At 43.9% G+C, this 14358-nt stretch overlaps 1 protein-coding gene across 2 annotated transcripts in view; it reads right to left on the reverse strand.

Annotated features, from left to right (window-relative positions):
* FSTL1 (follistatin-like 1) overlaps positions 1–14352 on the reverse strand; it is a 61244-nt gene extending 46892 nt beyond the window's left edge. The window contains exon 1 of one of the 2 annotated variants that reach the window (XM_011940648.1): positions 14175–14352. In XM_011940648.1, the coding sequence (XP_011796038.1) occupies positions 14175–14231 (57 nt within the window). In that variant the 5' untranslated portion in view covers positions 14232–14352. The remainder of the gene's footprint in view (positions 1–14174) is intronic. The other variant, XM_011940649.1, reaches the window with a different exon arrangement.
* Between the last annotated feature and the right edge of the window lie 6 nt (positions 14353–14358).

Consider the following 14358-nt stretch of genomic DNA (forward strand, 5'->3'; position numbering starts at 1 on the left):
GCTTGAATGTCTGGCCTCTTCTCAGTCCCATTCACCCTTCTAGCTCCATCTCCCAAGAAAGGAGACTGAGAAACCCAAAGTGGACTCACACCTGAAGTGTGTTCCTACTGGGAACTGGGGTTTTCTTTGATCATTATCAAGCCCTTGGTGCCACACAGAAAATTACCCTTCTGTGGAACAGGAAGCAGACGCCAATTAATGCATAAAGTGAACGTTTTTCTCCTTAAAATAAATAGCTAAACCAGAAAATCTGCATCTCTGCATGTAGCTGTCAGCAAGACCAAGGCCACACAGGATAAGAAAAGAAAGAAAATAGAAAATGTCAAGGAGGGAAAACTAGAGGAAGGGGAACAAAGCATAAACAGACACATTCCTGAAAGACTGTTGGGACTCTCGGGAGAAGTCAGGTGAATTTCCTGCTTCTGATGTAGGCCTCGGCCTGTCCCTGTAGCATCATAATTATAGCACATGGTGCAGAACCAAGGATGGTGGTGCCCTGGGAGAAGTGAAGCTGTGTGCTCCGAGTATTTGTGAATGACTGGCAAGCATACATCTGCCTCCATCCCAAAGCAAGTTTTGTGAGCTGGGCTGGGCCGCCAAGAAGCCATGCTGGGCCCTCCTGGTAGGGACCCTGACAATAAAGAGAACTCAGTATGTCTGAGTCTTTGCTCAGGGCGAGCGTCTGTATTTCTGTTTCAATAGTGTTTAGCCTCTCTGATAGAAATCCCACATGTATCAATTTCACACTACAGTTTAGATGAGCCAGGTATCTGTGTGAAAGTGATCAGAAATTTCCTGGACCATCCTTGAGGTCCCGTCCATTTTCTATTTCTCTGTCACAAATGTTATGCCACAAACTACAAACATGGGCCTTCTCAATAGCTAAAAATACATGCAATTAGCCCAACCCTTACAGAAGCTAATAGGATATGTGGCTGTGGGATTAGGGAGGGAAAACCTCTTATTGTTTGGAATATGTTAGGGAATGAGTGAATAATGACATGCACTTATTAAATTCATTAACGGGCCAACTTCACACCATGAAAATAAGCACTGTGTCTATGTGTCCAGACTTAGAAAGAAATCAGGGCAGTATAACAGAAGTCAACATGAAACTAAATTAAAACAAAACAAATTCCACAGGATTTTTTGTGAGAAAAGTCTCACTATTTGAGCTACAGGGAGATGGCCATGTTCTCCTAGTGGTGAAATTTAAGTCAGTGTCTATCTAGTGTGTGTGTGCATGTATGTGTATTCTGTATGTACACAGACACATATCCATGCATGCACACACAGACACACACACACACACACACACACACATATAGTCTACCCTGGGGCACGGCCAATTTTAATTCCTAATCTGTACTGTACCTTTACTAGGAAGGCCACCTCCAATACTGAGCTGGCTGGCTCCCCAGTCAGGATCAATAGCATGATTTAGCACACTGGGATTTTCTAGTGAGATTCGGGAACTGGAGTACAGGCAAGGTACCAAGCATTCCAGTAGAACTAAAACATCTGCATTGGCCTCTGCTTCCTTATGTGTTCACCGTAACAAGTCACTTGATTTAACCATTGGGTCAAAGCAAAAGACCAGTGCCCATGGGCTGTAGTAAGAGCCCTGATCTGACCAGAGATCAGGGCCAGGGGGGTAGGGCAGGCAATTCATTAATACTTGTTCAGGAGCCCCTGGAACCTGACCATGGGCCAGGCAACATGATGAAAGGTAATAAGAAGTATTCCAGAAAACAAAATCAGGGTCCATGCAATAGTTTCAGACAACTATTTCTGTAAGCCATTTGCAATACTGCATCATTATTTTTAAAAGAAAATGTGAACATTTACAGAAGTGAGAAGAAAGTTTTGTTTGCTTTTGTTTTTCAAATAAGTTCAATAAATCTCAAATTGCACACTCTGAATTAGAGGTTGTCTTCCCTTTTTTGCCCCCAAAATTTCTTGATCGACTACAAGGAGACCCAGGGTTCTTCATTTCTTCCCCAGTGTTGTTGAGCAGTTGGCTTCTGAAGTGGAACATCAAGGGATTCCTTTCTGTAGAGTAAACAGCATTTGGGATTCCTGGGCATGAAGATTGTTCAGGTGCCATATGCTGTACTGTTTATATTCCACTCACTACATGGCGAGAGGAAGTAAAGGACACAAGATGCCTCCTGTTTTTATTCACCCTGTTTTCTCATTCTTGAGCCAGCCTAGCTTTCAAACTGTTCTTTGCTAGGCTGTAAATCATGGTAAGAGTTAATCAAATATCCCAATTCCATTAAGTAGAATATTTTGATAATCCAGCCTAGAATATCTGCCTCCTTTTATATGAATAGGATTTCAAAGCTGCATTTTAGAGCCCACCTACTCTAACCCCCCATATTTGGCAGATGAGGAGTCAGGTGGCTGCTCATTACCTGGGGTGCCACTATCTGTCCCGAGTTACTCGTCCCAGCCCATCTCTGGCCAGTAAATGGAGGTTCGTTTGAAGCCAGCTCACACCAGGGATGTCTGTAAACTCAGCCACAGTTTCAGCCAGCACTGCTGTTATCTTCACTCTGAACCTTTCAAGGCAGTTGAATGCTGACAGTCTCATAAATTCACTCACCTGTTTCCTATGTGTGCGGCTCGTTGCCAGTCCCCCGAGACAGTTTAAGGCTGACTAGGAAAACTGGGAAAACGAGTGAGGACAGGCAACCAAAGTAAGAGCTGCAGAACCGTGTGGATTGTGCTGAAAAGGCACAGAGCCAAGCAGACAGTGTCTAGACTTTAACTGGCCTCTCCCAGCGGAGAGGCGTGCAGGGAGGAGGGGAGAGCAAGGCCGGAAAGCCTGCTCAGTTTTTGTTCAGCTAATGCAAACACATGACACAACCTCTGACAGGCTCCAGGCTGGGGGTTCACTCTAAGACATTTCTTCCCAGGGGCTGGAATTCAGCTGGAGGCTGGGGAAATTCTGCTAATCCAGCAATCAGAAGGAAGCTGGGAATACTTGTTTTAATTCCTGGGAATCACAGTTCCCAAACTAGACTGAGTTGTGCAACAGCCCAAAGTAGCACACTGTGGGTACAAGAAACCAGATGTTTAAGATTTTCATGTCTATCATCTCTGCTTATCTATGAGGAAAATCTACAAAAACACAGAACTGGCTTTTGTTGGAGGCCTAGTACAAAAACTTTGCAAGAGTCTGAACAAAATCAACTTATAAGACGCACAAATGTAGAAATGACCACCACGGTCTAATCAACATCGTATGACTCAGAGATAATGTTGGGTTTGGGGAGCTTTGCACGTCAGTTAGAAAAAAAGGTGCCCCTTCCTGTGGGTGGGGAGGCAAGCCCTGTACCACACACAGGTACATGACACAATTGTGCAGTGAACAATCTGTACAACCCTACCTAGCAACTCAGCTGGCGTTTTAGAGCTGTCTTGCCATTTGGCCTTATTTAATGCGGAACAGTTGTGAATACATCTGAAGAACAAAGAAATTGCCTTAAAACATCTCCCAAGGCTGGGCGCTGTGGCTCACGACTGTAATGCCAGTGCTTTGGGAAGCTGAGGAGGGAGGATCACCTCAGCCCAGGAGTTAGAGACCAGCATGGGCAACAAGGTGAAACCTTGTCTCCACTAAAAACACAAAAATTAGCTGGGCCTGATGGCACATGCCTGTAGTCCCAGCTACTCTGGAGGCCGAGGTGGAAGGATTGCTTAAGCCAGCATGTAGAGGCTGCAGTGAGCTAAGATTGTGTCACTGCTATCCAGCCTAGGCAACAGAGCAAGATCCTGTGTCAAAAAAACAAAACCACCACCACAAAAAAATCCCCCAAACTCCTAAGTCACTGATCATTAGGCTGCAAATGCTCCACTGTAAAAACTGCATTCCAGTGTGACTCAGAAGTAACTGGACCGAATTCCAAACGGAAGTCATGCCTGCCATGTCTATGTGGCCAGAATGGCCATGTCCGAACCATCGTTCTAGACACGTAGCCATGTAACAAGTGGTGTAACCCGGACAGTTAAATGACTGGGCCTCTACAATGCTGAGTGCATGTTACCTAGCACAAGTGTCTTTGGTTTGTTTTCAAATTTCCACAAGTAAGACACAGTGACTATCAGTCATTTTTCAGAGCTCAGCTGGTGGGTCACTTCCTCCTGGAAGCGCTCCTGAGCCTGTTATGCTGGGTTAGGTTTTCAGCCCTGTCCTAATACTTCTCACATTGCATCACTTTGAGCCTGTGTTCCTGTCTGCCTCCCCTCCGGACTGCAAGCTCTTTGGGCACAAGGTCTCTTATCCGCCAGCACTAACGCAGTGCCTGAACAGATTTGCAATACCTTTTGCCTTCCTCTTTTGAGTTGACTTTGAAAAATTTTACTTTGTCCCAGATGAGTGATGAAAAATAGTGTTTTGAGACTTTGTGCAGTTTTATCTCTGCATCTAATGTGAACATGGTGGTTCGTGAATGTTTGGCAGCTCCTACTGCGGCCCAGACACTTCAGGATGACCTCTCTGTGATGGTGAGAGAAGGAAAATAGAGGAGAAAGATGAAGCAAAGAGCAACATAAGGAGCTGGCTCTACAGCCAGGAACGGGTTGGCATGTGAGGCTGGCATTGGACTGGCTGCAGACACAGCAGCCCCTCACTAGTGGGACTCCAGGTCTGTGTGCAAAGTATCAGAAGTATCAAAGTATCAGAAGCTGTGGCCTTGGCTCCCAAAGGGACAAATTCCAGCTTGCTCCAGGAATACTTCTTACCCTGTCTTTGAGAGTAATTGGCACTTATTTTTGAAATAATGAAAGCAAAGGATCCTATTCCTTTGCATTATCACATTTTCCACACCAACAATCTGGAATTTATTGCCTGGTAACAGGTCATGCTATGAAGACCACAGCAAAATGAAAATGACCACCCAAGATACCTGTTTACTACCTCCATACATACATCTTTTATTGCCTTTTCTTTCTGTTTTCTTCCCAGTTATTTCCATTCACTCACTCTACCTTTAGGAAGAACCTATGCTGGCTTCCTATCCTACTGCCTCTGCACAGGAGATGCTCCATGAGTCTTCAGTCTCTTCCTGGAGGAATGATAGAACTGTGGCTTCACAGAAGCAACACTATATAGAAGTTTAAGGGCAAGATTAGCTCAGCAGAAGCAAGGGTTCTGATAAAAATTCTGGGCCTTAAAGCATCCACTGAAACAAATATCCTAGTTTTCTCTTTAAAAAAGAAAGTGATACTTAAATCTCTGGAGAGGGAAAAAGCAGCAAGGAGACTTCTGCATGCCATGAGCACACATATACACGTGTGAATGGGTGCTCAAACACACGTTGTGTACACACACACACACACACACACACCATGGCTTTTGGATTTCATCCCATAGAGATGTCATGAGGATGATAATACCAACTAACACTGCACACTGTGTGCCAAAACACTCTGCTTTACATGTAAGAGCTTATTTAATTCTCACAACTAACCTATGGGGTAGATACTCCGGATTAAGCACATTTTAGAGATGGGGAAACAGGCTCAGAGAAGTTTTAAGTAGTTTTCCCAAGATCACATGGCTACTAAGGGCAGTGCTAGGATTTAATCTAGCTTCCAGGTCTGAGCGCTAAGCCATTATGTTATACTTCCTCTCAAGGTTAAATCAGTAATCAGAGTAACAACCTGAGCCAGCACAAAGGCTATGCAAATAAAGACAATGCCTAGTGGATGTTTACTTGTATATTGAGAATTCTCTTGGTGAAATCATTAGTCAAAAATATTCTTTGTCAGTACCTCGTAGGGACGGGTAAGCGGCCCTTCATCTCTTGCAGGTATTTGTTTTTGGTGTTGACTTTATACCATGAGTAGAGGAGATCTTTTCCACGATCTAATCGAGTAGACAGGCAGAGACACGGAATGATTCCCATTCTACTGGTAAGGAAAGTGACTTCGGGGAGGTTAAGTAACTTGCACAAGGCCTCACAGCTAGACAAGGCCAGAATTCAAGCTCAGTCCACTGCCTCAAAGCCCTCGCTCTTAACTGAAGCCACAAGTTAGAGACATTACATGACTTTAAAAAGGTGCCCAGAAAAGGGCAGAGCAGGATTTCTAAGTCAAACTCTTTCACTGTTCTACAATGTTGCTCTTAATAACAAAATGAGTTTGTTACAGAGTCTGTGAAAAAGACAGATTGAGGCCTGGCATCGTGGCTCACACCTCTAATCCCAGCACTTTGGGAGGTGGAGGCAGGTGGATCACTTGAGGTTGGGAGTTCGAGACCAGCCTGGCCAACAAGGTGAAACCCCATCTCTAGTAAAAATACAAAAATTAGCCGGGTGTGGTGGCAGGTGCTTTTAATCTCAGCTACTCAGGAGGCTGAGGCAGGAGAATCACTAGAACCCGGGAGGCAGAGGAGGTTGCAGTGAGCCAAGATGGCACCACTATGCTCCAGCCTGGGCGACAGAGCAGAACTCCATCTCAAAAAAAAAAAGAAAAAGAAAAAAAAGCAGACTTGGAGACACCCAGAAATGAGAACAAGACAAGACAAGGAAAACAGGAAGAGAAAAACAGCAGACCCCTGGAATGGTCACAAGGTAAGATAAAGTTCCACACAAAAAGCTGCCATCTACTGGACATACTGATTAGGTGGACAGGTTGAAAAGGGCCCCAGCTGCCTAAGTGGAGTCTTTCAAATTCCGAGAAGGCAGGGGCCATCTATCCCACTGTCATGTTTCAGGATTTTCTGAAGTAGTGGCAAGAGGTGAGGAAGGGGAATTTCTGCTAAAGCCTTACATCTGACCCCTAATGGCCAAGAAGCAATGGTGGTAGCAGCTCCTTCAGAACAGGGATCCGTATGGTAAGGCTTTTTAGTCCGACATGGTTCCTAATAGTAGCATATGTGCAAACTGACTAGCATAATGCCTGACACTTCCATAGATCAATAAATTACACTTATTAACTGTCATTGAAGGGTAAGAGGAAAGACAGGAGAAAAGACAGATTTTGCCTCAGACATAGGATTTTAAATCTTGAAACAACAAAAAGTATAGAAAGCCAGAGAGATGTTTTCCTTACATTCATTCAAGCCAATATCCCATGACATACACATACACACGCACACATGCATGCACATATAAATCTGGGCCTGCAACATGTGATAGCTTTTGTCACGTATCACGTGACTTGTTTGGCAACAGCTTGGCTGGTCACAAATAGTGTCCAGGATTATTCAAGGGATATAAGGGGGTCATACATTCAGACTTAATCCTGGGAATAGTTTATTGGTGATGGCTTCCAAATGAGCATCTAAAGTCTACGAAAAGATTAAATGGAAATCCTCCAACCAAAGCAGGAAATGAAGATTTATGGGAATTATTTTGTACTCCAAATACCCAAAGAGCATTCTATTACCAAGTTATTGCCAGGCTGCTGCTAATGCAAAAGCTGTTATCTGTGACAGCAGCAGCTCTTAGAACTTTAGCAGAGCAACTGTTTACTTCATCAGAATAGCCAAGAAAATTCTCATCATATTTTGTTGATGGGGCCAATGTTAGAGGGTCTGGCTTATTTTAAGGTGTTCAGATGCATCCAAAGGGCTTAGAAGCTTGGGCCAAAATCTGGTGTAAGTGCTGTTTTCCTGACATTTCATCCATTTGCTAATAGTTCTATCACCTATTACCCCATGTTGTTTTTGTCAGTTTCATACAGTCCCAAACTCTGCCTTCTAATTATCTTAATTTTGGCTAAAGATGTGTCAATGTTTGTCAAATTGGACTGATTTTTCCAGCAGGGATGGTAAATAGCTTTCATCTCATATAGACTCTCATTGCTAGTGGCTACCTAGAACATTGCTGAGTAGGATTTTCAAACCTTCTCCAAGTTCAGTAGGAAAGAATTCTATGATTGATTAGAAATGTGTGTCATGGGTAAGGGAGAGGGTAGTGGTAATACGTATGTCATGTCTGTGCCATCTCTGAAAGGCCATTTACCACCCCACCTTTTTCTCCTTAAGCAATCCCTGAAGTCCTGCCCCTTGGATATTTCATCCAGTGCCTTGACATTGTGACAATTCTTGTGATCCCCTCCTTTTTTCAAGAGGAATTTTCCCTTCTCCTAATATGTGGTATTTTATTTAAATAAAATAGTATGTTATTTTCTGATAAAATATGAAAATAAAATATGCTAATTAAAAGCTGAGAGAATACAGAAAAGACTAGGACAAAGAATAAAATGACCCATAAATCCACTACCTACAGATAATTTCTAACACATTTGTTTGTTGTACTTTTGTATAAATGTTTACAGTTGTGAGAACAAGGCTGGGGGGTGTGTGCTTTCTAAATTAAATTATAATCATTTGCCAGAGCTTCAACATGTTTTTGTAAATGCTTTTGGCGGCACATATAGCTGTTCCATGATTTATTTAACCCTTCTCCTATGGTGGACTATGTAGTCAGTGTTACGTTTTTTGCTGTCATAAATAACATGACTGACATCTTATGTAGAGTCCTTTCAAAAGTAATAATGACCAAGGCAAAGTGGTCTAACAGAATGATTTGAGTTCTTTGCTGAATTTAATATAGATTACAGCGAGCCCTGGAATATCTATCCATCCACAAAACAGTCAAGAAAGCTCCCCAAAGCTGATCTAAAGTTTACCAGAACGGATTCATGTCAACAAAGGCTGTATTTCACTGTTTGCTGCACATCCTTGTAGCTAACAAGGAAAGTCATTTATTGTTAACGAGTTAAAATGTTAAAAATAACATCCAAATAGTAAGTCTCATATAGAGAGGGTTAATTTACCTTTCATTAATTATTGAAGGTTTGCTGTTGTTAAAACATGGATTAAAAACTTGCCAAATGTTACCGGAGCTAGACACCAGAGAAGAGACAGATTAAAAGATGGTCGTCTTTGGGCACAGAGTCATGTACCCTAGATCATCCCTATCCCTCATTTTCTTCATGGTAACTTTTTCTGTATGTAACTTCATGGTAACACACAGGTTCATAGCCTCCTTTCTGTACCGACTCCCTCCGTCTTGTTGGATGGTGCCTACGTGGGCCAGATGTAAAAGTTCACGAAGCTATACGTGGAAGATTTGTGCATTTTGCTACCATAAAAGGATCTTACAAAGGAAAGCCCTACATTAATGTAAATTTAAAAAGCAAACAGCAATAATAAGTATAAAACTACTAGTTACTATGTAGTTGTAATAATATAAAACTGTAGCTGCCACGATTTAAAGCACCTGGGCCCACCACTAGATTGTAAATAATTTGAGGGCAGAGACCACGCCTTGTGCTTCACTGTGACTCAGATCACCTGAGTACCAGGTGCGCTCAGCTGCAGGAGGGAATAGGCTCGATGAGGACAGTGAAGGGAAGGCCACGCCATTCATGGCATACTCTCAGAGAAAGTGCCCCTTGCCAAAATAGCAGGAGTCAGAATAGAGCATCCTAGACAAAAAGTATGCATTTGCCTTCTGAGGACATTAATCATCTGGCTTACAACATGAACCTATCTAACTCTACTTTTCCCTATTAACTGGTATCATTAAGCTAATAAAATTTATGTCTGTTGGAAACATTCTGCCAGACATCCAGTTATTTGAAGAGGACTAAGACAAAGAATCCATGACATTTTCAATTCTCGTATGTGATCACTGGTATTTACAGCTCATCCTTTACTTCCTGTTCTTATGGCAGTATGTGTTGCTCTGCCTCACTGACTTTGAAGACTTTCATCTTTGGGGCATTTCCTCTGGGATCATTACATCCACCTCAGCCCACAACCAGATCGTCACCTCATGGTTCCTCTCCAACTTGCTTCTGTGAGCCTGGGGATGGAGTCTTGGTTTCTGTCACCCAATCCAGAGAGTTCTAAGAGAACTGTAACGTGTCCACCTTCTAAAGCCACCTGCAATGGCCAGGGCCTCGTATGCTGGGTGCTTGTCCTGTTCTGGCTAGTCCACAGAGTCCCTATGTTTTACACCCCAATTTCCAGCAATGGTCTTTAGAATTGCAACAAGTAGCTTATTTGCCAAAGGATAAACAAGCAAGAGATCATTTTAGTGATCTCTTTAGCTTTGTTAATAATACAAGTTGTGGCTCCAAGAAGATGCAGTCAGAGATATAGGTTAGATGCAAGGCTTACTTGAGTCTATCATCAGAACAATTCTAAAGAACACAGAAGAGCTCCCAAATAAAACCCCTAGTGGTTAACTATATGCTGATAATAGGGTACAAGTGAGGCTAAGAAATGTGGCCTCAGAAGGACAAAGCCCTCATAATCTTCTAGTATTGCACATCTAGAGCTAAGTGAAGTACATCTGTTTGCAGAATTGTTACTGTTCTCTCTTAGGTAAGGCACTCAAAGTTCATGGGTCAAGCATGGATCCCTTACTGGAACGAGGATTCTGAACTACAAAGCAGTCAACTGTACATGTGACTTATCATAATGAATTTCTAGACTTGGAATGCTGGGAATCATAGTGACAGCAGAGACATCCACCAAAGGAGAGTTGGGATATGCTTGGGCACTTGCCAGGGCTGTCTTCCTAAAGCAGGCAGTTGGGCTCACAGGGTTCTCTCCAGCCCACCATGTTAGACTGACAGATATCCACTGACTGAGCTTCAAGGGCACACACACTACCGCCTGTGTTCTTAACATTTTCCCAGGCTCCGTACCAGTCATCCACCATCAACACCTCTCAAGGAACTGCAGTAATTCCCAATGGGAGGGGGATGGGAAAGGGGTGAAGAGCAGGCTCACACAGCCCCCTCCCCAGATAATCTAGAAAAGGGGTATCTGTGTAATTGTTAGTGGAGGCATTCCCTCTGCTGCTGCCCTCTCTGCCTGGTCCATTCACATGTTAATCTACACACATCTAGAGACATATGCTGCACCCAGTACCCTCTTTCAAGCAGACTACAGAGTACATCGGTGTGTGTGCTCAGGTGGATGTGGCAGAATCTGGAGGGAGGCTGGCTGAAGGTATATGCTGCAGACAGAGTAGTAAGAGAGTGAGCAGGTAAGAAAGAGAAGAAGCAATGAGAAAGCAATCACGAGGTGCCAAGGAAGTAGGAGACCATGAAACACATTCAAAACAATATGACACTCTGCTTAATGAGTTTGTTTCTATTTTTTTAAATACAAGGTTTCGTTCTGTTGCTCAGGCTGGATGGAGTGCAGTGGCACCAATCATGGCTCACTGCAGCCTCAACCTCCTGGGCTCAAGTGACTTTCCTGCTTCAGCCTCCTGAGTAGCTGGGACCAGAGGCGTATGCTAACATGCCCAACTAATTTTCTTTTTTTTGGTAGAGATATGGTCTCACCATGTTGCCAAGGCTGGTCTCAAATTCCTGGACTCAAGTAGTCCTCCCAGCTTGGCCTCCCAAAGTGCTGGGACTACAGGCATGAGCCCCTAAGCCCAGGCTCCTTAATGACTTTTGTTAACAATTTTGAGAATCTAACCAAATGGGATTGACATAGACTGGCATTAATACTGATGACAATTACCTTTTCCCAAGTGGTGAGCAACTCTGATTCTGAAGTTTACTACAGAGGCTCTGGTTGCTTCAAACATCAACATGATTTGTAAAGCGATTAAATTTTTAAAAAATATGCTGAATTAAATATTTACGGTTGCAAAAAAGCAGAAAGCACCAAGACGCCTCAATTTATTTTCTAAATTTCATTTCTAAAAAGTTCAACAATATTCGTATAATTTTAGCTGATTTAAAGTTTACAATAGATTCATGTCAATAGACTGTAAATATCATGATGTGACCGTTTTTGCAGACCGTCCCTAGAGTTAACAAGGAAGACATTTAAACGGCAAGCACCACTAACTACAAGATAAAATGCTTTAAAAAAAATCCAAATTACCATTCCCACAGGGAGAGGGTTAATGTACCCCTTCATCAATAGTTAAAGGTATATTATTATTCAATGGATTAAAAACTTGCCAAATGTTACTTGGCCAGGCACCAGGAAGTTGGAATAATTAAAAGATAATAATCCTTAATAACCTGGAGCCATGGAATGTAACCTAGCTCATACCTACCCCTCGCTCTTTTCATTGTGACCATTTCCACACGCTGTGAGTTCACAGCCTCCTTTCTCCACCAACACACTCTGTTTTTACATCTCAGTACTTCTCTATTTTGCTTTCTTCCCTGTAGAGTTCGCCTGGGAATTCTGTGAGAGCACTGGATGCTCTTCTACCTCCAGCAGGAAATTGCTGCTGGGGGAACTTCCTACCAGGGATAAGTTTTCCCTGTGAGGAAGGGGGTTGGGAGGGGTGTGTGTCTTGCAGGCCGCCTAGAATAGATCCCAGACCTTGGGCCACACAGCCTGGTGAGTGAACCAACAGCCTCCTCACACCTCATATTTGCATTCCAGTTCACTGAGTGATTTCACACACTGGCTGGCAATTCTTAAGCCTGCTGGAAAACCAACCAGGGATTCACCTCATCCATCACTGGTCTGCAGCTGCCTTTTGAGGGCCACAGCAGGGGATGGAGGAATATTTCTTAACCAGGGCTACATCAGCCAGTGAAGGGAAATACTCCCTCAAATGCAAACCCTGGAAAACCAAATGGGTAAGAAGCAGACATGGAATTCAAGATGGGCTCCAAAGATAGACAGGTGGGCTCAGATCCTGCTTCAGAGCTAACTAGTTGTATGACCCTGGGCAAGTTACCTAATCTCCTTAAACCTGTTTCCTCCTCTGTAAAATCGGGATAATAAAACTTACATTACAGGGTTTGGGAGCTTTAAAAGAAACAACTGCAGGTAATGTGCATAGCCCAGTGTGTGGTATACAAAAATGTACTTCGTAAATGTTAAACCATTGTGCTTGGAAGTGGTGTGGGCTCGTAGTCAAGAGCCTTGGGTCCAGAGCCAGACTGTTTGGGTTCAAATCCCACCCTTAGCATTTAGTAGCTGAGAGCATTGGGTAACCTTCTCTGACTCAATGTATCTGTCATTAAAGTGGAATTCTATTACAACACAGCAGATATTTAATAAATATTAGCTACTTTTATTTCATTGGGAGTAAAAACAGTTGATTGAGTTTCGACCTCAATCAACAATGTAGTAGTTAATTAAATGAGAATTCAGTACAATGAGTATTTTTAAAAAATTGTGAAGACCTTGTATGCATTTATGATTTTTTTGGGCAGAGTCAAGCTGCGATGCTAAGGGTGTGGTTAAACTGTAATATGAAAGAAAAAATTCAAACGGGGAGCATAAACCACCCACCAGGGAGCTATTTCTTTTGTAATGTGCATTCCATTTCTTCTCCCTCATGCTTTTTAATTCCTTCCATATTTCCTGCCATAATTATCAAATGTTTAGTTTCTGACCTCACTTTCCTGGAGACTGGAGCCCGGGGAATTTAGAATTGTTTATTTTCTGTCCATAAACCTTTGAGTTAATGGAGGGGCTTCTGAGCAAAGAGTTTGTTGGTTGGTTTGTAGTGTCTCAGGAAGGTCGTTAGAGTTGAAAAAATTGGTACAAAAAAACAAGCGCTGAAATGCTTTAACTGGAAACTCGAGCCCCCGAAGAGCAGAGCAATGGATTTTCTCTTACACTTGCGCAACGTTACAGGGAACATTTCGGAAAAGGCCGTTACATGGCTCAGATGATAACACATAACCCGAGGGCACTTCACAAAGAAGAAAATACATTTCAGGGAATCATGATCTCACTTTAAAAGAGAGAAAGGAAAATTAATTTTGCCCCAAAAGAAGAATCCCGAGATTCCTCTGCCCCCGCCCCCAGGAGACAAACTTGGGAGGGAAAAGTCCCCAACTACTCTGTCTCCTCTTAAGTGAAGGAAGGAACTGAGGCGCCTTTTTGAACTCGCTGCTGCTCCAGTCGCCGCCTCGTCCCCGTCGGCCCAGCCCGTCCCCTCTCCTCCTCCCCGCTCTCCCTCCATGTTAGCCGCGTTGGGGCTCCCGCTTACGGCCCGAACTACTTTTCCTGCTTTAGAGATTTAAGTTTCGTGAGCAGCATTTCTGTCCACAGCACTCCCCTGGCTCCACCCCAGCCCACCCCAAGGACGGAAACTCCCAGCGCCACCCCGGGAGAGCATCCCCAGGACGCGCGCCCACCCGCCCAGCGCGCAGACCCAAGCGGCCCCGGGGACCGTGTTCGGACTCCTCGGCCCCTCGCCTACCTCGGCGCGGACCCAGGCGACCGCCACCAGCGCGAGCGCGAGCCAGCGTTTCCACATCTGCGGAAGAGAGAAGAGAGCGAGTCTGAAGACGCCGGGCCCCGCGCCGACCTGGGAAACTTGCTCGGGTCCCGCAGGCTCGCTCCCTCCGCCCGAGCACTCCCGGCCGCCCGAAGAGTCCGGCCTC

Source organism: Colobus angolensis, unplaced genomic scaffold, assembly GCF_000951035.1.
Source record: "Colobus angolensis palliatus isolate OR3802 unplaced genomic scaffold, Cang.pa_1.0 Scaffold190, whole genome shotgun sequence".
In the NCBI taxonomy this organism is placed as follows: Eukaryota; Metazoa; Chordata; class Mammalia; order Primates; family Cercopithecidae; genus Colobus; species Colobus angolensis.